The sequence below is a fragment of the Mesoplodon bidens genome (genome assembly GCF_964165515.1).
Source record: "Mesoplodon bidens genome assembly, chromosome: 16".
Lineage (NCBI taxonomy): Eukaryota > Metazoa > Chordata > Mammalia > Artiodactyla > Ziphiidae > Mesoplodon > Mesoplodon bidens.
The window spans coordinates 31494087-31520898 of NC_138173.1; the positions used below are offsets into that span (position 1 = coordinate 31494087).

General features: G+C 36.1%; 1 protein-coding gene across 1 annotated transcript in view; it reads right to left on the reverse strand.

The window, feature by feature from the left end:
- MMP16 (matrix metallopeptidase 16) overlaps positions 1–18520 on the reverse strand; it is a 347840-nt gene extending 329320 nt beyond the window's left edge. The window contains exon 1 of the mRNA XM_081258113.1: positions 17923–18520. Within this exon, the coding sequence (XP_081114239.1) occupies positions 17923–18054 (132 nt within the window). The 5' untranslated portion in view covers positions 18055–18520. The remainder of the gene's footprint in view (positions 1–17922) is intronic.
- Positions 18521–26812: the final 8292 nt, after the last annotated feature.

Below are 26812 nucleotides of genomic sequence, written 5' to 3' on the forward strand. Positions count from 1 at the left end.
GTACCCAGACACCTCAAGAGATTCTACAGAAGAATTATGTGATACAATATGATGATTTAACAAGGTGGTTATTTGAAATTAATATATAAAAAATCATTAGCTTTTCTTTAAATAAAAATCATTTGGTAAATATAGTGGAAGTTCCCATTCTAAATAGCAACAACAAAAAAAGGAAAAATAAATTAACTACATGCCTATGGAAAGTTGCAAAACATTACTGAAGGGAATAAGCAAAATAGCTTGGTATTTTCCCAGGAAAATTTAAATAAATCAGTGGAAAAAACTGTGTTCAGAAATAGGCTAAGATATATGTAAAAATTAGTATATAATAAAGGCAGCATTTAAATCAGTAAAAATGTCATAGGTTGAATTACTAGTCCCAATTCTTCACTCCTCCTACATCCACACCCTTGCCCTGGACTCATCAGAGGCAATGTACACATCTGATCTCCTTGACCTTGGGCCTTGTCAAGAAACCAACTTGCTTTAGGTAAAAGAATTTGGTCAAAAAAGACCATGTGCTAGTTACAAGGATAAGAACTGATGTGGTTGCTTGTTCTCCAGCACCTTTGCTAACACCAAGGGAACATGTTTCCATATGCCTCTGGTTCCAAGAGCATGTGTGGCATATACAGCACAGCTGCCCTCGCCAAGCTATATGAAAACAAGATGTCTTCAGCCTTTGGATCCATCAAACCTAATCAAATTTGTCTTAAGCCACTGTATTTTATAGTTATTAGTTCTCAACAAAACCTATGTGATATACAGGAAAAGACTACTACTCAGTGTATACTGCCGAAGCACCTATTAATCAATTTTGGGGAAATCATGAGTTATATTCAAATTTTAGTGCCTGTACCAAAAGTATTTTATGCAAATCAAAGATTTAAACAGAAAAAAAAAAAGACAGAAAGAAACAATTGTTTTTAAAAACAGATTTGAAATGCTGGAGACTTTTTGAAGCATGATACAAAACTAAGAGTCAAAATATATATGACTAATTAACCTGAAAAAATAAATTAGCAAACCCAAAACATATTAACAAATTCATTTTATTATGTATGACAGAGAAAGTGTCAATTTTCTTAATAAATATGTGTAAAGCTTTTTAAATCAGTAAGAAAAGAAGACAAAGAATGGTAGGGAAACATTTCTTAAAAAAAAATATATATATATATATATATATATTTATTTATTTATTTATTTCTCTCTCTCTCTCTCTCTATATATATATATATATATATATATTTTTTTTTTTTTTGCAGTACGCTGGCCTCTCACTGCTGTGGCCTCTCCCACCGTGGAGCACAGGCTCCAGACGTGCAGGCTCAACAGCCATGGCTCACGGGCCCAGCCGCTCCACAGCATGTGGGATCTCCCTGGACTGGGGCACAAACCCATGTCCCCTGCAGCAGCAGGAGGACTCTCAACCACTGTGCCACCAGGAAAGCCCTAATTAAAATATTTTTAAGTACCAAATGTTTTTATTAGTTTAAATTTGTACAAAAATTAATTTTTCACCCATCAGATTTGGAAAAAAATTTATAAGTACTGGTAGGTGTGTGTGGAATCAATAATGCTAAAGCATTCTTGATAAAGATTAAACTGATGTATTTTGGGGGTCACAATTTGGCAAAATACACCAAAATTATAAATAAATATAGTCATTAATGCAGCAATTCCACTTCCAGAAATTTTATTTGTTAAACTGACACAAGCTTAGGTAAGCATACTGTATTACTGTTTATAATAGAAGTAACCTTGAAAATGACCTAATTATCCAGTAATAGGCTATAATTCAATAAATTACCATATATGTAAGTTATAAATTAAGTATGAGGTTGTTCTTTATGTACTGATAAGAAAAATTCACCAAAGTGTATTGTTATGTTAAAATGTATAGAATATTTTAAGTAATGTATTTCCATAAGAAAGGAAGAAAGAAGGAATGCAGGAAAGAATGCATTATGTGTGTATGTGTGTCTAGAAGGTTTCTGGAAATTACTCAAGTAACACAGAGAAGAGAAAACCAGAAGAGAAAACCATTAAAAAAAAATAAATGCAACTGAAAACACTTAGGCAGATGGCTGTCCTCAACTAATAGAAAGTTTGCCATTCCTAATATGATGCTATAATAGAAGACTCATTTTTCTTTATAAGTGCAAAAGTAAGTAAATAATGGACTGTTTCATATTCAGAAGACTATATTTCCTCTCCTCCTAAGGAAGATGTAATCCAGACAGACAGTACATGTATCAATGAAAGACTGAAGAAAGTCTTGTGTTTTTCCTGTTCTTATCCTGCCAATCAACAATATGCAGGGGTTCAGCAAGAGAAAATCCATCAAATTTTAACATCTCTTGAGTCAGTTCTTCACGTGTCTTCAATATTGTGCTTGTTAGAATACTAAAGATGATCTAATTTTAATGTTAGTTATTTAAGAGAAATTCAAATTATTATCTGATTATTCATTCTTAGGTTTTACATGCTAATGGATGCAAAAGTTGACAGCATATCAATTTATTTCTCATCCATGTAGCTAAAAGAGGTATTGAAATGATTTAAGATGTTCCATGAAATACAAGTAAAATTGTTTTTGCTCTTAATATTCTTTTGGGGAAGTTGCCATTTATTAATAGTAGTAACTACAACTGGAGTCACTGAACCAGAACAAGGTTATTTTCCTTTTATATTTTCCCTACATGTTCTGATACACCCCTCTGAAAACAAAGACCAATTTTACATTTTTTTTGATGCTAAGCCAATAGGTATTTATAGAAATGTTCTATCAGTGGAATAAGATAAAAAACACTTATTTATACCAGAAACACTGATGCAATGTAATGATGATAACTAGAAAAAATTCCAGGGGTCCAGTCTACTCACTAGTTAACCATTAATCACTAAGATAAATACGGCCTTTTATTATTAGAAGTTAAATATATTGAATAAAGTAACTAAAGTAAATGTAAGATATACACACCATATTTTCACCTAGTATGGACAAAATGAGTTAAAGGAACAGATAACTATTGAAATGGATCATAAGATGTCAGATAAACTATAAAATTAACACCTATGAATAGGGATGATGTAACCCATTCATTCCTCCATCACATATCTGCTGAGCTCTCAACTTTTTGCATGGCAGCATTAGGCTTATGGCATACAGTAGTGGTGACCAAGGCAGATATACTCTGTCTCATAAAGTTATAATTTACCATGAGAGATATTAATTTATTACACACAAACCATTTACAACAGATTATTTGTACATGGATTTAATGTAATACAGCAAATTTAACCATATGCTCCAGGCAAAAAGAGAGAAAAATTACTTAATTCAAGTCTCCTTAAATTTCTCCCCCAGAAAACATGAGTTTGGCCTATATGATTCCAAAGACAGGAGGACCAAAATTCAAAGGTGCTGAGAAACAGAAGTTGATACTTGGCTTCTGCATGTCCATGTGCCAAGTCTTAGCAATTAATAAGCCATTTAAAGGATTTTCAACAGTAATTTAAGGGTGAGCTTTTTGTCTAAAATAAATATATCAGTATCTAACTTTGAGGGAAGGTAAATCACTCTGTATAATTATGAAAGGTACTTTGAAGAATAAGAAAAGTTTTTATAAATGCATAATGGGCTCATCTTCTCATGGGGGTAAAGATGGGAATTAGGGAAGATCAGATAATGTTTGCTGCGCACTGAAGAATCTGTAGAAGGGTGGGAAATAAATGAAAGAGTTAAGCATTTTGATGAAGACTCCAAGGAAGACGGATCTTGGTATCTAGGAGGAAAAGAGATTAACAGTATAGCTGCTGATACAGTGGTTCTCAAAGTTTGATCCAGGAACTTCTGTGGGTCCTAAAACTCTTGCAGGAGTCAGCTAGGTCAATAATATTTTTACAGGATATTAGTTGCCTTTTCATTCTCATTAGCTTGCAATTGACAGTAGTGTTGACCAGGGCTACATGATTTATAATTTTGCAATGGTGAATGCATAAACAAATATGAGAGTAATATTCCATTTTGTGTGTGCGTTTTTTTTTTCTTCCTTATCCACTCATCTGTCGATCGACATTTAGGTTGCTTCCATGTCTGGCTGTTGTAAATAGTTCTGTCATGAACACTGGGGTACACGTATCTTTTTGAATTGGAGTTTTCTCCAAATATATGCCCAGGAGTGAGATTGCTGGATCTTGTGGTAACTTTATTTTTAGTCTTTTTAATGAATCTTCATACTGTTCTACATATTGGCTACACCAATTTACATTCTCACCAACAGTGTTGGAAGGTTCCTTTTTCTCCACATCCTCTCGAGAGTTTATTATTTGTAGACTTTTTAATGATGGCCACTCTGACTGGTGTGAGGTGAGACCTCATTGTAGTTTTGATTTGCATTTCTCTAATAAATAGCAATATTGAGCATCTTTTCACGTGCCTGTTGGCCATCTGTATGTCTTCTGGTGAGAAATGTCTGCTTAGATCTTCTGTCCATTTTTTGATTGGGTTGTTTTTTTGATATTGAACTGCATGAACTGTCTGTATATTTTGGAAATTAATCCCTTGTCGGTAGCAACATTTGCAAATATGTTCTTCTAGTCTATAGGTTGTCTTTTTGTTTTGTTTATGATTACCTTTGCTATGCAAAAGCTTTTAAGTTTAATTAGTTCCCATTTGTTTATTTTTGTTTTTATTTCCATTACTCTAGGAGATGGATCCAAAAAAAAATATTGTTTCAATTTATGTCAGTGTTCTGCCTATGTTTATCTCTAGGAGTTTTATAGTATCTGGTCTTACATTTAGGTCTTTAATCCATTTTGAGTTTATTTTTGTACATGGTGTTAGAGAATGTTCTAATTCCATTCTTTTACATGTAGCTGTCCAGTTCTCCCAGCACCACTTATTGAAGAAACTGTCTTTTCTCCATTGTATATTCTTGCCCCCTTTGTCATAGATTACTTGACCATAAGTGTGTTGATTTATTTCTGGGCTTTCTATCCTGTTCCATTGATCTATATGTCTATTTTGTGCCAGTGTCATACTGTTTTGATTACTGTAGCTTTGTAGTATAGTCTGAAGCCTCAGCTCTGTTCTTCTTTCTCAAGATTGTTTTGGTTGTTTGGGGCCTTTTGTATTTCCATGAAATTTTTAAATTTTTTTGTTCTCAGCCACAAGAAAGAATGAAATAATGCCATTTGCAGCAACATGGATGGACCTAGAGATTATCATACTAAGTGAAGTAAGTCAGACAGAGAAAGAAAAATATCATATGATATCACTTATATGTGGAATCTAAAAAATGATACAAATGAACTTATTTACAAGACAGAAGTAGACTCACGGACAAAGAAAACAAACTTATGGTTACCAAAGAGGATAGCTTAAGAGTAGGGGGAGAGATATATTAGGAGCTTGGGATTAACATACACACACTACTATATAAAAAATAAACAACAAGGACCTACTGTATACTATAGGGAACTATATTCAATACCTTGTAATAACCTATAATTGAAAATAATCTGAAAAAGAATTATATACATATATATATATATATATATATATATATATATGACTGAATCAATTTTCTGTACAGCTGAAACTAACAGAGCAGTTTGTAAATTAACTATACTTCAATTTAAAAATGGTTAAAATAAAAGAAACAAATATGAGAATCCAGCTATCTTTTGTTAATCCAGATATTAAAGGTATTTGGAGAAAAGTAAAACAATATCTTTTTTTCTTACTATTGCTCTTTTGTAAAATGTGCTTTTCATAAAAATATGTTATCTATGTTAATATATTAAGTTAATTATTATTGTTTTACACGAATTTCTAAATAAATATTTTTAAACTTTCTCAGGTTTATTTGTCTAGAACTATAAACATAGACAGATAAAAATCACACAATAAAAACTTTTGGGGGTTTTCAATAATTTTAGGCCTGTACAAGGATCTTTAGTTTGAGTGCTGTGCTAAATCACAGGACTCAGTAGATAAACTTTGAGCTATGAGGCTAGAAAGAGGGGTGGGGTCTGATCATGAGAGGTTGTACAGACCATGGGATAATACAGTATGTCCAGACTGTATATAGAGGCTCAAAGTAGGGCTGTAGCCAAGTACATATGAGAAATGAACAGACCAAAGATGCATGTTATAGGGAAAAAAAAAAAAATGACAACTGATTAGAAGTAACGAGTGAGGGGCAGGAAGTTGGGGGGTTGGTGCCCACTTTTCTCGCATGAACACACATGTGGTAGGTGGTGCCAAGTGATGGAAATCATTGAAGGAGGAAAGTTTAGACAGGTTGATATTTCTCCTCTTTATGTATTGTGTCTTCCTGCTTTTTTGCGTGCTTGGTAATTTTTTTATTATTGGATGTCAGACACTGCGAATGTTAACTTGTTGAGTGCTGGATTTTTGTATTCCCATATGTCTTATTGAGTTTTGTTGTGAAAAACAGTTTAGTCACTTAGAAAAAGTTTGATCCTTCAAGGTCTTGCTTTTAAGACTTTTTAAGCATAACTAGAGCAGTTTTCAGTCCAGGGATTTTTTTTTCCCACTACTGGAGCAAGATGCTTCTGAGTACTCTACCCAACACCCTGTAAATGATGAGGTTTTCCAGTGTGGCTGGTGAGAATGGGCACTATTCCCAGCCCTGTGTGATCTCCAGGCATGGTCCCCTCTGATCCTGTTGGTTGATTCTTTCTCTGGCCTCCACTAGTTACTTCACAGGAATGTGCAGATCACTTCTTAATTGAATAATCAAGGGAAATGCTCTTCAGATCTTCAGTACTCTCTCTCTGTAGAATTCTCCTTTCTGGTATTCTGACCTGTGAATTCTAAACTCCTTGGTTTCTCCATACTCCCAGCTTCATCTCCTTAACTCAAGGAGCCTGTGTGGCTCAACCTGGTTCTGCCTTCCCTGTACTATCACCTGGAAACCCTCTCTATGAACTAAATTGATATAATCATAGGGCTCATCTTGTTTGTTTCCCATCTTTCGGGGATGACTGTCCTTCACTACCTGATGTCCAGTGATTTAAAAACCACTGTTTCATATGTTTGTCTTTTGTTTGTTTGTTTGTTTATTTCAGCAGGGGATAGTAAATCAGAAGGCTATTACTTATCTTGACCCATTATCCTTTACCTCTTTAATCTCAGAACAACCCTTGAGTTGAGTATTATTACCTCTATTTTACACATGAGGAAATAAATAGTAACTTGGCTCACTCAAGTTCACAGAGCTTTGGTGACACAGCTAAGATTTTTAAGCATTCCTTCCAAAGTTCTTGTGTATAGCCATTATGATATACTGCCTATAGAGAAAGTGAGAGATACATGAATGGATACTTAACACTGAGAATGTTTTATAAAGTTACCTTTGTAAATTAGTTTAGAAATAGTCTTTCCTTAAAAGGTTAATAAATGAACTAAGGGAGCCTTGAAAGCTATATACAGCAACAATCTTAAGGACTGAAGAATTTTTAAAACATCCTTAGGTCAACCACCAAGATGAAGTTTCCATTGCCTCTACAATAAAGACAATAACCAGATAGCAGGCCTATTCTCAAACAGCGAGTTCTGAGGCACCTCATCCACCTCTGAAATGATCTACCTCTGAGTAAGTTCTTTTTTACATTAAAATAAAGAAGTATATTAGAAATGATCAAATTTATCTGTTTCCTTGTAGCTTCTACCCGATCAAAGCAATATATAAAAATAACAAGCACCAGAACTCATGCCAGTCAGCAGCCATATACATACATATTCTTCCCCAGCAGGGCACTGGAACACAGATCTAACAGGTTTTTCTTTACATGTTCTACTCTTTTCATCTTGGAATGTAATCAAATCTTCCTAAAACCTTTGTAAGTCACATTTAATGTGACAACATGCAACATGACAAATAGCTGAGGAATGAGATATTATGATTAATTTAATGTTACATATAATTAAGATTATGCCACATTTAGTATTATATGCAATTTAACATAGGTTACCAATTTTCTATAAGTAAAAAATCATAAAGGGTATTAAACAGTAAATTTATATTGAGCACCAAATAATCACTCTTGAATCAACAAATCAAATCAACAACAGTCTGTTAAGTTTTTACTCCAGGTAAGTCTCTATACTAGGATAGACCTAGCATTTTCTTTATGCATGTCAATTATTTCTTTCCAGTTTGGAATATAAAAGATGTGAGCAATGGAACTGGACTACTCTGTCCCTACTGGGAACCTGGGAGTTATTTCTTGCTTGTATTTACTTGGTTAGGACCCTGGGCTCCATAGCCAACCTGCTTGCTTTGATTCTGGGCTATTCCACTTCAGGAAAATTCAGGGGTAGGTGGCCTTGGCAAGTTCCTCAACCTCTCCTTGCCTCAGATTCCTCATCTGTGAAAGAGAAATAGTAGTGCTATCTCACAAGATTGTAATAAAATTTAATTGAGTTAAAATATATGAAGCACTTAGAACACTATCAGGCACATAGCAAATGCTCAACCAGTGATAATTAACTCTGTTTTTCTTATCATTAAAATAAGGTGTTCAGTGAAATCAATTCCAGGTATTTCTATTCTACTGGTTATTTGGACCTTGTCTAATTAGAATATAATGCTGGCACATAATTGTTTCTATATTCCCGGTTATCTGCAGGAATGAAAAAAAAAAACCCAAAAACTGAGATATACCCTTTTCTTACCTAAGAAAGAGATTGCTTGGGATTGTCTCAATGCCGTCATTACAAAACCTGTGCTATAGACAAGCAATAAAGATCACAAATCCATTTTATGAATGGTCAAAATAAGGCAAAGACTGTTCTAGTTCACGGGACTAACAAACGATTTCACTCCATCTACATACAGGAGGAAGTTAGCAAGTTCTATGAATAGAGCTGTTGTAATATTAAAACACACAGATGTCCAAAAGAGTTTTATCTGTAACTGGGAGTGAGTTTTTGTAAGTTGGTTATCAATTTCATATAAATCATTGAGTGTACATTTGACTCTGGAAGTTCTTTGAATTTATTCTGCCTTATTCAAAATGAAAGAGGGAAGAGTAAAAAATGTGGCTTCTTGTAAAATTTTACCCAATTTCCAAGCTTGGTGTCCTGTAATATATCTAGAATAAAAAGTCCCTCAAGACTCCAACTAGAAGAAAAAGTAGGACCACAAGAAGGAACTGGCTTGCAATTGTTTAAAGAGAGAATGAATACACAGACATTAGAAACCTAAAACAAATTCAAATTTCTAATTGCTATAAACAATGAGAAACTATTAACACATGATATGAATTCAAGAGTGAAAATTTCCCATGGAAAAAATTCTTCCACTGATGTCACTTAGGGTCTGACTGCATCAGGACCTGCAGAGGCACAGGCCTGTATTCCACTGACATCACCTCAGGTGCATGCAACTTGGGGACATGAAATAAAGTTCATAAAAGTATCCAGCTTCCTTAAAACAATGGCAGTTTATTCCCCCATAACTTGAGCATGACTAAAACAAATACTGTAAAATTCCATCCCATTGAGTAGTTTATTTGGTCATTTGAATACATCACTCTAAGGACTATCTCTCCTGAGAATATCTGTCTGTGGGGCCACGGCTTACTTCATATATCCATATTTCACTTAATTGACTAAATTAAAGACTTTAAAAAATCTGAATAATGCTTGTAAGTGGATTATAATATCTTAATTAAATATCGGCATTCCCCAATACATTAGTGACTGCCCCCTTTTTAATCCCCACTAATCTGGTCAACTGAAAACATATTTGAGGTTCCTATTAAATGTAAAGCACTATTTGACACTTTTGTGGCTTATTTCTTACATATTTTTAAAAGATAAAGAGTTAAAACCTATATTTTAAAATATGCTTTCATCAAAAAATATTTATTCAATAAATTCCCCTGGTAAACATTAAAAAATAAAATAACAGTCTGACAAGCGTTTAAAAGTGGATTTTTGCTATATATCTAAAAGGCATAATCAAATTAGATTTATCCCACCTCTACTCTGTAAGACTACAATTATTTCATTTTCATTTTAGTTAAAATGAGAATACCAAAAGCATCTACAGTTACTACGATGTATAGTGTCTGACCTATTCTACACTTAAAAAGGAGATATAAAGCCGTCCTACATTGTAACAATCTTTGTCATATTGTCATGCCCAGAACTCCTCCCAAACTCCCCCAGAAGTGTTCATTTCCTTCTTAGTTCATCAAATATGTAATAACCGGTACCAAGTGGCTATTAGTAAACCTAAGTCACACATTAAATTGTGAATAGTTCATTGATTTCCTTAAGCTCTCTATGATTGGCTATGATTCATTTTAAGACATCTAATTGCACCTACTGCCCTTGATTTTTACACCAAGTTCTACCATTGGAATCTTTAAACGGCTCAATAGCTCCCTCTAGCCTCCTTTTATATACTACACCCACAAGTCACAATCAAAGATTAGGAGCCTATAGTGGGATTACTCTTACTCTCTTGCCTAAACTTGTTATGTGGCTCATCAAGATATTCCACTGATCCAAACCCAAGGATGCACAATGCCAAATGGTAGTGGTGAGACACTAAGACAAAGAACATCTATTCAGAGTGCTAAATGATAGGAAGCAACAATCAAATATGATTACATGAATAACCTCAAAATCTATAAATGACTTTCCCAAGGAAAGAAGGCAAAAGAAAACAAGTTGAGTGTCACATATTTTAATTTAGTAGTTTACCCTTTTAACCTGGAATATTTTTGCTGTTTGCATAGCTGCATATTTCATAAAACAAATGCAGTCTGATTTTTCACGTTCAAAATCAAATGTGTTGTGAAGAACAAAAATAACCCTCAAAGAGCCAGGCGCCAAAATTATTTTCCACGGTGGGCAAAAGGGACATACAGTATAAGTACTTCATTTCACTATAAAATGTGTGTATATTTTTTATATATAGATATAGATGGATTTGAATTTTGAGACCCTCCCCCCAAAAACTTTTGATTTCATTCCAACTTGCCTTTTTATGATTGAAGTACAATTTGTAGATGACACACATTTTTCAAAATAACATCAAGCCATGTTTTTAACATTAAATTTTTAAAGTTTGCTACCTTGGCAAAAAATTGATTTTAAAATTACATATAATTTGCTGCCAGTGTTTTTACTACTCAGCAGAAGGCTAGGATAGTTTCCAAAATGGAACACCCTGTGTCACTACAGAAGATAACAAATGTTAGATTTAAGTTGTACATCCTGTATTTCTTCATGATAGGCACTTCAGAAAGAAAAACTCTGAACATTTGTTAGCCAGTTGCCCCAAAATTTACAGGACAAATATGTACATTTTCTCCTTTTGGCTATATAAATTAAAGCTTGGAGGTTCATACGATAGAACTTCAAATTTGGAAATGGCCTTAGTGACAGGTTAGTTCAATTGTCATTTTGCCAAAGATCAAGGCTATGTTAGTATAAGAACCAAAGTTAAAGGCCACGTCCCTTGACCCTCTGTCCTAGGGCTACATTATACTATATTGCTAGCTATCTTCTATTCCCAATGTTACATGCACAAGTTATTTTATTTTAAATTTCTTGGTCATTGAATAAACCATTTTAATATCATTTTCTGCCCATCCTCCTCCTTCCCTTATTAACTAAAAGAAAAAAATACCTATTTTATGGTCTGAATTTGGGGTATAACATAGAGCTGGTCTAAATTATATATCAAATCCTACTCCTAATGTGAATAGGAAGCACTTGGGCATTGAGCCAGTTAAAATAAACAGGCTCATTGAATCATAAAGGCCTATTTCTTTTCCATGGTATTAGAAGAAAAGATAAACAGATTTCAGCAAATTCAGTCTTATAAAAGAAGGTGTGAGCTGAACTTGACATTCTATGATAGTAACAGATGATGAGACAAAATGTGAAAATCACATTCCTGAACTAAACTAAGGAAAACCCACAGGAAGAAAATGTACTGACGTTAGCTTGGTTGACTTTCAGTATATTACATTTTGTAAAAATTAAAAAGTATTAAAATAAAATCTTCCTAGACCAGCTGGTATATCCTAACCTGATAGACTTTCTGTAATTAGATGCTATCATACCTTTGAATCAGCATTTATTTTTACTAACAATATAGTATGGAGTATTTAACTATGAGAAGGCATGTTCCTGTCTGTCCACTATCTATCTACCTAATATGATATACATGTATTCATTTAATCAGCAGAACAACCCCTATGATACAAGTACTGTTAGTATCTCCATTTTACAGATATGTACACTGAGGCTCACAGAGGTTATCTTGCCTGTTATTGACTTAACAATTAACTTGCAAGTAAAAGGGCTGGGATTAAAATCCAGGCAATCTGGTGACAAAATATGAGCTCTTTTTTTTTTTCTTTAAATTTAAGTATAGTTGATTTACAATGTTGTATTAGTTTCTGATCTACAGCAAAGTGATTCAATTTATATATATATATATATATATATATATATATATATATATATATATATATATATGTTCCATTTCGGATTCTTTTCCATTATAGGTTATTACAAGATATCAAATATAGTTCCCTGTGCTATACAGTAGGTCCTTGTTGTTTATCTATTTTATATATGGTAGTATCTATTAATATCAGACTCCTAATTTATCCCTCCCCCTTCCTTTCCCTTTTGGTAATGATAAATTGAATTTCTATGTCTGTTTCTGTTTTGTAAATAAGTTCATTTGTATCATTTTTTAGATTCCATATATAAGTGATACCATATGATATTTGTCTTTCTCTGTGATTTGCTTCACTTAGTATAATAATTTCTAGGTCTATCCATGTTGCTGCAAATGGCATTATTTCATTCTTTTTTATGGGTGAGTAATCAGAATTCATGCTCTTAATCACTATACTATACCACAATAAAAAAAATTATTTGATGAATATAATTACATTCACAGATATTTAAAATGAATTGTGATGGAAAGTAACATGAAAAATGACTTTCTTAATTTGAAATATATGTGCTGAAGGGTCAGAAAGCTCCTGAAGATGCACAATGAAATCAGTCTTTCTCTTTTGACACTGAACAAATTTAACTAATTGATTTAAATGTTCAATGTCCTTTTTTGGTCCAGAAATAATTTCAGTTCGTCATTTACCAAATATTATGAACAGGTACATTTTGAGTAGTACCTTGAGGTAGGTCAGGCAGAAAAATAAATTTACATAAAATAATTGATTAATCCAACTTAAGAGAAAATAATTATACCACTGAACAAGTGCATTAATTTTTTCTTATGTTAATCACCTGAAATAGCATGAATAAGAAAAAGTATAAACTTTAAATCTATCACTTGTAACCTGACTCTAGAGATTAAAAAGCTGTTATTGAACCCAACTCTATTCTTACTTGATAGGGATGAAGAGACTGAAAGTGAAAACCCAGCTGTACAAAGGGATGGACTTGGATGGTTATTCTCTGTGGATTTCTCAGGGGTAGTATGAGACAATCTACCTCACTGGTATAGGCTCATTAGTAAGGATTTCATGAATAACCCTAGATTTGGACAGCCTGACCAAGCAATTCTGAACAGAGAAATGCACAGTTAAGATGGAACACACAGGAAAAGCTGAAGAACCTGAGGACTAGTGAGTCTTCTGGCCTCTTGGTCAGAGTTCTTGGCTCTTATGATATTCTGAATGGCCAGCAAACTTGGGATTCCAAAGCATGGAATGTTGCTGCAGTTTAAAAACCTTTGTGAATCAGTTATGCAGCCCCTGCTATTGACCAGTATAAAATTGCTACAATGGAGAATTATAGGATGTAGTCAGAATCCCTTGCTCAAGGAGACGGAATCCCTTACTCAAGGTCAATAGCCCCTGCTATTGATCAGTATATAATTACTACAATGGAAAATTATGGAATGTAGTCAGAATCCCTTACTCAAGGAGACTGACCAGATCACGTTGTCACCATCCTTCCATGAGCAAATACATTAATGCATTTGATTATTTAAGCAAGTAGAAAATAAGAGATATGAGAAAAGATCCCAACATCTGACATTTTAAAATCTGTAAAATATAATTTTTTATCTCTGAAATGTCTCACCACTAATTCCTGCTAAGATGATATGCAGTACAAAGCTAATCCAAGGAAACTCTGAACTTTTAGGTAGATTCAGATAAACCTGACAAAGGTGAACAAATACTAAATCAGTTAAACACTGCAAGAAAAATGTAGGAGGGTTGCACTCACAATTCATAGTATTTGTCATAAAACAGCCTTCTGAAACCTAGAATCTCTCTTCTTTCTTTAACAAAGAAATGAACAAAATCAATTTTTGTTTTATCAAGTTATTTTTGTCACCAAAATTCATCTTCTCATGCTTTGATGTGTGCATCATTCAGAGTATCACATGCTTTTATTTTACCATTAAATTGGCTTAAAATATTTTTCTCACTAGAAATGTGTGCTATTCTTTAAAAAATTAAAGAATATGTTCCCATAAATATTTAACACTTGACAAACTATGAAAGTTGATGATGAAAGTTATTGATTATGAACTATATTCTGTCTTAATTTCATGACAAAAGTGTTTGCAGTGTTAAAAAAAAAATAAAGGAGTCTCAGGATCATGAGAATCCCCACTACAACAAGAAAATTATTTTAGAGACAAAATGACTTTTTAGAATATACAGATTAAATCATGATTCTTTGCTAACAATTTAGCCTCTTCTGACCAATGAACACGTCTGATTCAGACTGCTGTCCAATGACAGCAGTGTTTGAGTTTTAGTTAATATTAGCAATGTACCTCCTTTGCATCATGCTAATGATTACATACTGAAAGGCGTACTCCAAAAAATGGATCCAGTGATATACAAAAATCTTTAAACAAATGTATAGTGAAATTTTAGCATTAAACAGTGTTCTACCAGAAATATATAAGGAGGGGAATTTATTGAATCCCTTCCATAGTACTGCTTCTGGTAGTGTCTTACCCTTCTTCTTATCTGTAAGAGATGTTCCTTTTTGCTTCTTAAATACAAAAACAAACAAACAAAATGCACTCCTTCTCTGTAATAGGCTTTCATCAGCATATTAACAAATATCTCCTGCTCTAATAATTAAAATTTTCCAATATTTATACTTTCAAAATCAGACAGGAAAGAGTTAACATGAATACCTCTACCCAACTCCCTCCCACCTAGGTGGGGAGGGAACATAGGTTTTTAAACCTTAAATTGTAGAAATGAAAAGTATAGGGGTCCCACCAATTGTGAAGCTCAGCGAGGAATAAAGCATTGTAATCTCAGTTGTCAGCATAAAAAGCATCTCTTAGAAGCTTCGTTCCAACTATAATAACTTAGTGTGCTTTCTAGAAAAAAAAATTATGATCATATGAGCTTCATGCATGATTGATACCATTACTGTTTATTTTAAGACTGTCTTTAAGAATCAGTCAAATAAAGCAGTCTCAGTTTATGTTTTGCAATCAGAATGTGCAACACAATATAAATGCCTTTTCTGAAGATGTGATGGACTATTCTTCCCATTAGTGATTCCTACCAAAAAGAAGCATCTAATAAAAGTGAATCAGGCAGAAATTCATGTCACAAAATATCCTGTCATCCTTGTTCTTTATAGTATGTTGAATTACCTAGCAGCTATTTTTATGATTTTAAAAAAAGGAGGTTATCATTACACACCAATAAGTATATAAACACAACTAAGGATATGTTCAAATGCTTAAAAAGTCTGAAACATAATCTGCTTTAAATAATTAGAAAATCTCCTTTGTATCAAATACCCTTTTTAAGGTCTCAGATGGCACACGCCTCTTATCTTTCATAATTAAATCTTTGCACTGTGTAATAAATATGGATGGAATAAGTTAAATACTCTAAAAATGGAAGAAAAAACCCTCTCTTTTCCATGGACAATTTTTAACATGTGTCTTGAAGAAAGAGAAGAAATTACAGAAATTCAAAATACAATATTTTTTAGCAAAATCATAACTTTTTCTCCCATAATAATATCTTATTGAACTGATTGAGGGATTCAAACTATGAAGAAATACACACACATTTCATTTAGGCTCAAAAAGGAAAGCTAATGATCATCAATACACTTATGTTATCCCAATAATCTCTGAAAGCAAATCTAAGACTTTCCCAAAGCAGGTGGCCATGAATCCAGGCTCTCCCTCCCTCTTCAGATTGAGCAAGATAAAAACTAGCCCCTACTTTTAACACCTCCCCCACACCCCACATCACCACCATCACCACCACGACCAATCTGAAGCAACAGGCCCTTCTGTTTATAACCTTATAAATAACAGCTTGCCACTTTCATTCCTCTAGTCTATGAACTGCTTACTTTTTTTTCATTTCCACATTAAATTATCTCTTGATTTAAACGTTAGAAACAAAAATCCATCTGTGGCGTACAATTCCAACAGTTCAAATTTGCAACCAAGAAAAGTCTGGACTAACCAGACTTACCTATCCATCTCTTTTATTCAGAAAAACAAAGTTGTATTTTTCAAAGGGTTAAACAGTTTTGGTTTGAATTAGGGTTTTGGTGTAATATAATCATACTTAATATCTATAAACTTAACTCTTGATAATGGTTCTTACTTTTTCAAATACTTTGTTTCTCTATTAACCATCACTTATTACATGTAGTACTAAGAACAGTTTATACAGAGAAGTATATTCAGAATATGCCCTCACATATGGCATTTATTATGCACACTTTGTATATAAATCTGTTACATGAAACACGTTCAAATACTGTGCAACAGGTTCTGCTGTTGTGTAAACACACACACCCAACAAAATGAAAATAAGCTTTAAAGAATCAACAATATAGGGGAAAAATATCACATTATTCTTCAGAGACTTAATCATAATTCTTTTGAGGTGACAGAAGATCTAACCAAAAGGAATATATTTTACTAAGACCCTCTTATTGTCTTTGTATTCCACCGTGTAGGTGATAAACTGGTTAGAGCCCAGGTGTATACAAGCTTCCATTGATTTATTGCATGTTACTGGCTTTAGTGCTGAGTTGATGACAGGAAAAGTACTTTGGCAAAGGTCTGACAAGTCGTTATCCTTAAGTTCCCTTTTGCTTTGTGTCTGTCTGTTCCCAAAGCTATCAAAGTAAAGCAAATGACAGTCTAAATCCTCTACGTTTTGCCATGAGAGTGTGAAATCAAATTGTAAGACACACCTCAGAACTATTACATTGGGCCACATTTATTTGCAATTGGCGGGGGAGGAGAAGCGAAAACACTTCAAGAGATGGATTTCATGTCCTCTGTGTAGCCAGATCTAGTTACAGTGTATTAAGTTATGTCTAAATGAGAAAAAGACTCTGTCTAGTCAAGTGTTTTATCACAAAGTAATGTTATTAAAGATATCAAGTATTCCCACGCTCTCCTCTAGATTCTTTGATTTTTAACCTCCTTTGTTAGGCACAAAACACAGGGAAAAAGATTTCAGGAACAATACCAAGGCAGCACATTATGCCAAGCAATGAATTCTGTGTTTCCCGAGCAGTTTATTTATTATAAACTCAAACTGCTTTTATGAAACTACACGTTTGCTATATGTAGGTCTTCTAGGTCTTCGCCTCTTTCCTTGATAAGAAGCATGGATCGGCTACAATTGTGTCTTTGAGCGCGCAGCACGGTGCTTTGTGCTGCTGGGGATAACGGATTCTCAGTCTCACGCGCATCCATCACCTAAGACAGGGAAACTCAACACGGGTCTTGGCGGCTGGAAGGGAAACAATGTGTTGAGACCCTGGCTGCTGTGAGCTACAAGGATCTGACGAGTGAACGATATGTTTCAGGGAGCAGCCCAGGCAAGGGGGAAGGAAGAAAGCCCTCGTATTCTTACCTCCACATTGAAATACTGCTCCGTTCCGCAGACGGTAGCACATAAAATCCAAAGCAAGGTTTGCAAGTAAAATACCCCCGAATGATGCACGAAATCCAACCGTCTTCCAGTGCTGAATGTGAGTAAGATCATAGTGAACTGTGCTTCAATGGATGGACGAGATCCCTTTCGTTTTCTCCCTCTCTCCCTTTCCCTCCCTCCCTGGTTTCCTTTCAAAAGTCCTCCGGGTGGGTAAGGATCCTGCAGGTTCACCCACAGCCCGGCAAGGGGAGGAGACAGAGGCCCCCCGCGCTCGGCAGCCCCAGAGAAGCAGCGGCTGAGGTAGAGTCAGCAGCAGCTCGCATTCACCATCCTCGTGGGCCCGCGGCCGGGAACGTGGCGCCCAAGTTCACCGGCGGTTCCGGCTCAAAGAACCGAGTCGCAGCCGCAGCAGCCGCCGCCGCCTCCAGAGGGTGCGTCCTCCTCCTCCTCCACCGCCCACTCCTCCGCCGCCGCTACCGCCTCCTGCTTCTGCGGGAAGGGCCTCGGCCGCTCCTCGCTCTCTCGCCTCTGCTTCTCCTTCCCTCCTCTCCTCGCTCCCCTCCAGAACGTTCATCCGTAATCTACATAACTCCTCCTTCCCGGGGTCTGCCTGACTCTTGGGCCCTCGGCGCGCGCGCGCGCACACACATACACACACAGACACACACACACACACACACATCTGCACACGAACACACTCACACAACCCGACTCTCACGCGCACGCTTCTTAAAGGAGACGGCTGGTAAAGGGGAACTGCCTCTGTACCGCGCACTGAAAGTAGACAGCCCGGGAGAAGGGCCCTGAATTGAGACGTGGTCTTTAACATGCCACCCACCCCTTATCCTCGAGACAGGCACGCAAGAACCTGGGCGGCTCCATTCTTTCGTCTCGCCCACCTTCCTCCGAGCACCTAGAAACAAGTGCGCCCCTCCCCTGCCGGGGACTGGCTGGGGCTCAGGCTGCGGACTTCGGTATGGGCTGGGGAGCTGCCCAGGCCTTGTCCCGGTGGGCGACCGTCGTCCGTAGTCGAACAGACGCTGGGAATCTGAGGGAGCGCCCGGGTCACTGTGCGCTGCTTGGGGGCTCGGGTCTGTTGCCAGCAGGCCAAGTTTAAAAAGCCTGAGCTGGCAAGTCCTGAGCGTCCAAAACTTTGCTGGGGCCCACCAACCAAGCATGTGGCCTGTTTTCTCCCTGAATTCTCTCTTCCATCATTACATCCCGCCTTTTGGGCTCGCGGGGAAGGCAAAGGGTGGGAGCGTGAGGGAAATCTAGTCAAATACAAAGCACGAGGAAAATGCTCACTTCCCAAAGATGTTCTGTCTGGTGGAAACAGGTACACACTGGGACCCCGGAGAGGTGGTCCGGATGTTAACAAAACACCGGGCCAGAGACGGCGGGGGCGCCTGAAAGAACCGCGCTGTGGGAGCTTGGAGAAGGGCTGGGGAGGAAAGGAGAGGGAGCAGCCTGAAGAAAGGCGAGTAAAGCAGCTGGCTAGGGCGGGAGGAAGAGGCTGTGCGCAGACCAAGCGGGGGAGAGGCTGGCGGGAGCGAGGAGATCTGCAGTCAAGAGGGGGAGGCTGCTGGCAGGGGAACTTCGGTAAAGGCTGCCAAAAAGGACTCGAGCCGCAGCAGTGTGAGGCAGTGGACTGGGGTGGCAGCAACCACCAGCCCTTGGCAGGTGATGGTTTGGCTGAAAGAGAAAGGGGGAAGGGAGACAGGCAGGCATCTGTTTGGGGGCCGTGCCAGTAAACGTGCTTCTCCTTGGCAACCAGCAGAGGGGAAGAGGAGCCCACGGGAAAGAAATGTAGGCAAGGCTGAGAATAAAGACTGTTCCAGGTATGGCAGCTACCTCGTTGAGGTGGAAGAGAGAATTGACACAGCAAATTTCATGGGTGAATTGGTAAAGCAAGAAGTAGAACTACAAGAGGTCATGCAGATGGAAAATGTTGAAACACATCTTGCCAAAAATTGCATTGGACTGTAATAAAGCTGAGGAATGGGACTTTTTGACTAATGCTTTAAAAACTGTAGGAAACATGACCCACCCAATTTGACTCAAGTCTCTCAGGGAGATTTTCCTGACAGTCTGTTCTGCGCACAGCATGTCCTGTCCACAAGAATTTTGAAGACATAAGAAATACCTTATATTGTATAGCATATTATAGTTTGCAGAATGTTTCCACACATAGTATCTCATTTAATTTTCACAAACATCCCTGAGGATTTTGTTTTCATCTCACAGGTGGATAAAACGATGGTAATAAAAGATAACTTTCCAGCAGATCACTCAAGTGGCAGAATTAAGACCTGAGTTTTCTGACTCCCACTTCAGTGCATTTCCCAATACACTCCACTGACTTTCCATATAGAAATCTGTTTCTGCTCTTAACAGTTGTATAACCCATAGATTGAGTTGATTTACGTACATGAAACAATTAGAAGGCAACATTAAAGCAAGATCATTATATAGAAGGTACAAGGTGTTATATGTCAATATAGAGTAACAAAATTCAGTGGGAAATATTTGTTAATAAATTAAGAATTATTTTTATGTATACATTATATCTAGCAAAGTACAAAATTTTAGAGGGAAGAGATACAGGGGAAAAAGAAATATGTTGTTTTCCTCATCCTGGAGATAGCATTGAGGGGAGGGAGGTAAAACAAACTTACACAAGATTTACATGAGAAAACCGTTCTAAATGGTGAAGTCCTTGCTAAATGAGCCAGAATATTAGAAGACTTTATCAAGGAAGTGGAATTCAAGTTAAATGCTGCTGGCCTATCAACAAGGAGGGATTTCTCACTGCAAGCAACCTGTTTGTCAAAGAAAATACCTGAGCTCAGAACAGAGAGGTACATTAACAGGGTATTTATGGAAGACAAGATATGGGGAAGGGCCTGCAATGAAATATTCAGTTAACATTCGGTTAAATAGGCGAACAAGGATTGCTAAAACATTTTATATAAGAATAAGTGTCTACTGAAGATTATCTTCAAAATTATGCATAGAATTGGCCATGAAGAAGACTGGGCTCAAAGAGATGACAGTTAAAACAGTGTTTAAGTCCAGCTGTGAAACTGTAAGGGCCTGTACTAGTGAGGTGTCCTTGGAGACCCATCGTAAGGGAAATGAAAGTAGGGAATCCTAAATTCAAAAGATAATCTCAAATTAGTGATTAGTAATCATAACATTTTTAAAAAAACTTTAAAAAATTCATTAGTGAGCATTCAATGAGCAATGAATATATAAATGAATATACTAAAATGAATGAATATTCAAAGTACCAGAATACAGAAATAAAATACTGAGACAGACATATAATAATTATAGCAATGTTGTAAGGACTCAGGTAATTATGTATGCAAGATGATATAGAACAAGGTGGAAGAAATAGTTGATTTTCCCTGAGGTCGTTGGACAATACATCACAAAAGTAGTGGTTCTCAAAGGGTATCTTGAAGAAAGAGTAAAAAATTAATAGGCAGGTAAAAGAAAGAAGGATATTTCAGACCTGTGTGCAATGGAGGTATAAACATAAGATCTGGAGAACTACAAATGGTTTGTCAGGGCTGGAGGCCAAGGTGTTATAAAGGAAGGTCAAGGTCAGAAGTTTCATGGATATGCAGAGGTCAGATCAGAAAAAGTCTTGAGTACGTTTCAGGCTTTAGACTTTATCTTAAAAAAATTCTTAGAAGGAGATGATTGAATTTTCACTACCTTTTTGTACACTTGCTAATTCTGTGGAAATAGTCACCATCTAGAAGTTCTTATATTTTTTCCTTCATATGTTCCATTAAGCATTTAATATCTATGATCTTTGTAGACCTTGTATCTGTGCTAGTACCATATGTCTGATGCAACAATTCTCCATGTGGACTCAGCTGGGTACCTATGGAAATGTGATCACTTTCTTTATCAGGTGAACTTGTTATTCCATTTCTCATCTGTTAAACAGGTTTGTCTTTTAAAGGGTAGAGTTATGAAGAAGTTTCTATTCTCATATCTTACTAGTGTTAGCTTCTTAGTTGGTGATCTTCTTGGAGAAGGACTTGTTTCCCTATCCACAGTAAGTCAAGATATAGAATATCACCATTCCTTTTAATGTTAATGAAATTTTTCCTCCCAACTCTTGGCTCTCACTGTGCTTTCTCTCAAATTCTTTCTTCTCACAATTTCACAAAACTAATGAACAATCTCGGAATTACATGTGAATGGAGAACAGAGAATCCAAAAGAGACTGAAAAATGAATAAGGAAGTCAGAAGAAAGGAATAATTGCCCCTGGTGAAGGTTAATAGCAATTCAATAGAGTATTATATAGCAGAGAAAAAGTCTGAGGAAGCAAAAGATATAGCTCCCAAGAAGCAAATGACAGATACTTAAAAGTGAGCAGCTGAGTGGTATGCTGGGATGTGTGAATAATTATAACTACCTACAATAATATTGGAGGTAAATAATATATTACAACCATCATTGAACTTAATAAACTAGAGCCTTAGAAAGGAGTTTATAGCTGTGGAAACTTACATAAACTTGTTCATTCTTCTATCATATCAATTAATGTGCTTTCTCCCCTACTTCCATCTGTTGAATCTGCAGTGTTTGTTTGTTTGATTTTAATTCAGAGAATATTGAATTAGTGCTGAGCTATGGGCATTTTCTCATGCATTTTTTATTTGCAGGGGCATGCATGTATAGAACAATCATCTAAAGCCTTGTTACCTAAGGTATGCTCCCTGGTGGAAACTTAAGGTCTGAGATTCCCCAAGATTCCCCATGATTCATACACAGGGTAAAATTGAGAAGTTCCTAGCTCTTACCAGTCTGTGAAGAAAGTATGATTTTTTTTTCCATTTTCTTCATTGACTTACGCTCTCTTTTCACCTCCATAACTATGAGTGTTCCTCAAATATTTGGTTTTCTGCTCATTTATTTGTTCATTCATTCCTCTTCATTAACCACTATTAAAAACCAAGCAATTGAGGATGTAAAAAGGTAAAAGTGAAATGAGTTAAAATAGACCACCTCAGTTGGTTAAGGTCTAAGACAGATGAAAATGAAGTCTTAGACTTTAAATTTGTTTTCATGTGGATTTACTATCAACACAAGGAAATAGCTAGCAGTGCAAAACTTAGAGACAAGATTTTGATATAAGTGGGTGAGTGGAAATAGCCTCCAGTGCCTCCCTATTATTTCTTCATCATGGAGTATCTGAAGTTTGGAGGTCCAAATGAATGGGAAGTATGAGGAACACACCAGTTGAAAGAAGAAAATAAATAGTGGGTATACAGCCTTTTATACCATTAGGTTATGAGGGGTGCTTTGTCTGTGCCCACAGTTGTGTCCATCACCTTATGAGGCCATTCCTCCAACAATACAATTATATTCTTCCCAGAGACCTTGATATGCTACAACACATACCAAGATTTGCAGAAGCTCAGAGTCTAATGTTGCTCTTCTCTCACTCTACCATCTCCCTCAGAAAGTTTTGTCCGTTACTTCTACTCTGGTGATTTTCATATCTCCAGCCTTAAGCTCAACCCCATGGTCTAGAATTCATATCATCACTTTCACCTAAAACTCAGCGTGTTCCCATACAAGTTCACCACATTTTCCTTAGATGATGTACCCTCCTTAGTTTCCCCATTTCAATCTAGACCAACTTTTCCACTAAATCTTGAACACACCTTTGACTCTAATACTAATTTATGCTCCATGCTGAATAAGTCACCAGTAGCTGTCATGTCTTTCTGTCCAATACTACTGTGATTCATTCCTTCACCTGCACCCGTAGTTTATTACTGTTCCTTATAAATTCATACCCTTGTCATTTCATGACTAACCACTGCGGTAGCCTCCAATATGTGTGCATGCCTATGTTCTTTTTTGGTCACTTCATGCCAGTCCATTGAAACCTCCCCCTTTTACTATGCTTATATATCATTTTCAACCTAAAAATGGTATTCATAAATTGGAAGGAAATTTTTAAAGTTCTGTTCTTCAAATTCCTCATTATACAGAAGAAGAGGTTGAGGGTCAGTGATGTTAAATAAGTCATGTGCCTAGTAGACAAAGGTAAAAAACACATGTATTCTGACTGATTCACAGCTCATTGCACTTTTTAAAGAAAAAGATTCATTATAAACTAGTTAGACATGCAAGAAAACACTGAGAACAAACAACTCAGTTTAAGAAATAGTTTTGTTGCTGTTTCACTCATGCCATATAAATAATTATACCAGAATAAAATTGAATAATACTCTGTGGATCATCAGACTTATAGCTTAATGAGTGGTGAGATATTTAAATGTTTAAATGCTAAACAACATAAGGTATCATTACAGCATGTGACTGTTGCAGGTTATACACATGCAAGCAGGCAGCAAAGACTCATTTGGGACTCCAGTTAACAAAAGAAGTTAAAAAAGAAAACAGAGTTAGAAATGTTCAGAGTGAGGACACTATGAGAACATTTATAATAGTTTGTATTGAAGAGGAACAAGTACTGTGTATTTTACTGGTATTAACAGAAATGATAAAGGTTTTCATTTTTTAGCAAAAGAAAAGGAGCTATAGAATGGCAGTCTTTAACATTGTTATCAAAATACAATTAATCCCTTTTGAACTATTACACAGTATACTAAATGCACTTTTTATTAGTTCATGGGCAAAGAAAAGGAAATGGAAAATAGAATGGAAATTAAATTGGCATTCATAAAGCTGTAAGATCACAATAAAAATGTATGACATAGAAGTGACTATTTTAGATTAGAGGCATTGACTCAGAATCTAAACTTACAGAGTTCAGAAAACATTTTATAAGCTAATTTCCAACAGTAATGAGAAACTAAACATCTAAGTTGAAATGTCATTTTTCTACATATAAGACCAAAAACAAAAGTGAATTAACCCATAACAGTATAGTTATAATTAGAGGAAAGACAGTAATAGAAATATAAGAAAATATGTAAAATAATCTTAGTTCTATAGTATCTAGTTCTTCAATTGTGTGTTTCTTCATTTTGAAATGATTTAACCTCACTTATCTTGAATTCCCTGAATGCTGGAGTAGGCAGAATAATTCATATACTGCTTACTATTATTAAGAAACTTAATATTCTATTGAACTTGAATGTCCACTACATCTTTCATTCTCTGACTCACTTTCAACCCTCTGTTGAAGGGGAGGACATTTCAATCGTCAAGTTAGTCTAATAGGCAGTTAGTATCCATACATATGTATAAAATCCCTCCAAAAGATTCACTTTCCCTATCATATATGTTAAATGTTGTCATTGTTTTATTAATATCACTAAGATGTATCACTCTGTTTGCATTGGAATGGTTGTGTTTTTATGTCATTCACAAGGTCAAAAATAAGTGACTCATTCACTGTAAATTATAAAGTAATCAATGTTGGGAATATGGAGACTTACAAGAATTCATTTCTTCCTTGAAAAAATAGCTACAGTCATTTCAAATGAGCTAAGACTAAAACCGAATTTTTGTTTATATAATCAAAATGTAAGCAGTGTGATTTCAACACAAGAGTATTAGTCAGTGTATGTAAATTGTAATTTGACACTATAGTTAATACTTATTTATTTTTTTGGTAAAATATGTGATTATTTTCAGTAAGACTAAAACTTATCCAAAAAGTTCTTAAAAATGAATTAGAAAAAATTATCTAAATTTTTATATCCAAGATTTTCTTCAACATCAGGTATCATCATATATTTCTAAGTAAAATCATCATCTTATTAACCCAAAAAGTCAGACAAAATATTTTATGCCTTGCTTTAGATTCTTATAGTTTCTATAGGACAACCAAATATACTACCCAAAAATACAATTTAAATGTTACAGTAAATAATTCTAGAGCAGGAATATATATATTCATAATAAAGCTTTTGGGATTTTGTTTATATCAATGTTACATCTGCACTTACTCGTTTTTAATTACTTTTCCTTTAAAAAATAATTCTTAGTGTAGGGGACAAACAGTTTTTGAGGGCAGGAGCCCACTGTCTCCGCCTTTGCCTGGCAAAGTAATAGAGCTATCTTTTTCTACTTCACCCAAAACTCTGTCTCCTGAGATTCGATTTGGCACTGGTGTACAGAGAGGCCAAGCTTTCGGTAACAATTTTGGTGATCACCAGGGAACAACCTCGGGGACAGTCTGGTGAGGGGTGGCTGTCCCTAGAGGCCAGATCACCTGGGACCGTTGCCTGGAGGCCGAGTCCCCAGTCATACCCCGTCTTCCACCCTGGCAGCTGGAACTCTGAGGTGGGAATAGACAGAGGAAGAGGGACCAACCAAGCAACTGCCGAGGCCCTTTTTGCCTTGAGGACTTCTCTCTCTTCCTCCTGCCTGGACTGCCCTGGAGTTCCTACTCCTAGGAATTGTTTTGGGGAAGCAGAAAAGATAGCGTCTGATGTCACGACACCTCTGCCAGAATCTGGCCGTGTGGATGAAAGGCTCTTGGTGCTGCAGCCAGGAGTCAGTGCTGTGCCTCTGAGGTTAGAGAGACAAATTCAGGACACTGGTCCACAAGACACCTCACAGCTCCACATAATATCAAATGCTGAAAACCTCTCAGAGATCTCTGTCTCAACACCAGCATCCAGCTTCACTCAACGACCAGCAAGTTACACTGCTGGACACCTTATGCCAAACAACTAGCAACATAGGAACACAACCCCACCCATTAGCAGAGACGCTGCCTAAAATCATAATAAGTCCACAGACACACAAAAACACACCACCAGACGTGGACCTGTCCACCAGAAAGACAAGATCCAGACTCATCCATCAGAACACAGGAACTAGTCCCCTCCACCAGGAGCCTGCACAACCCACTGAAC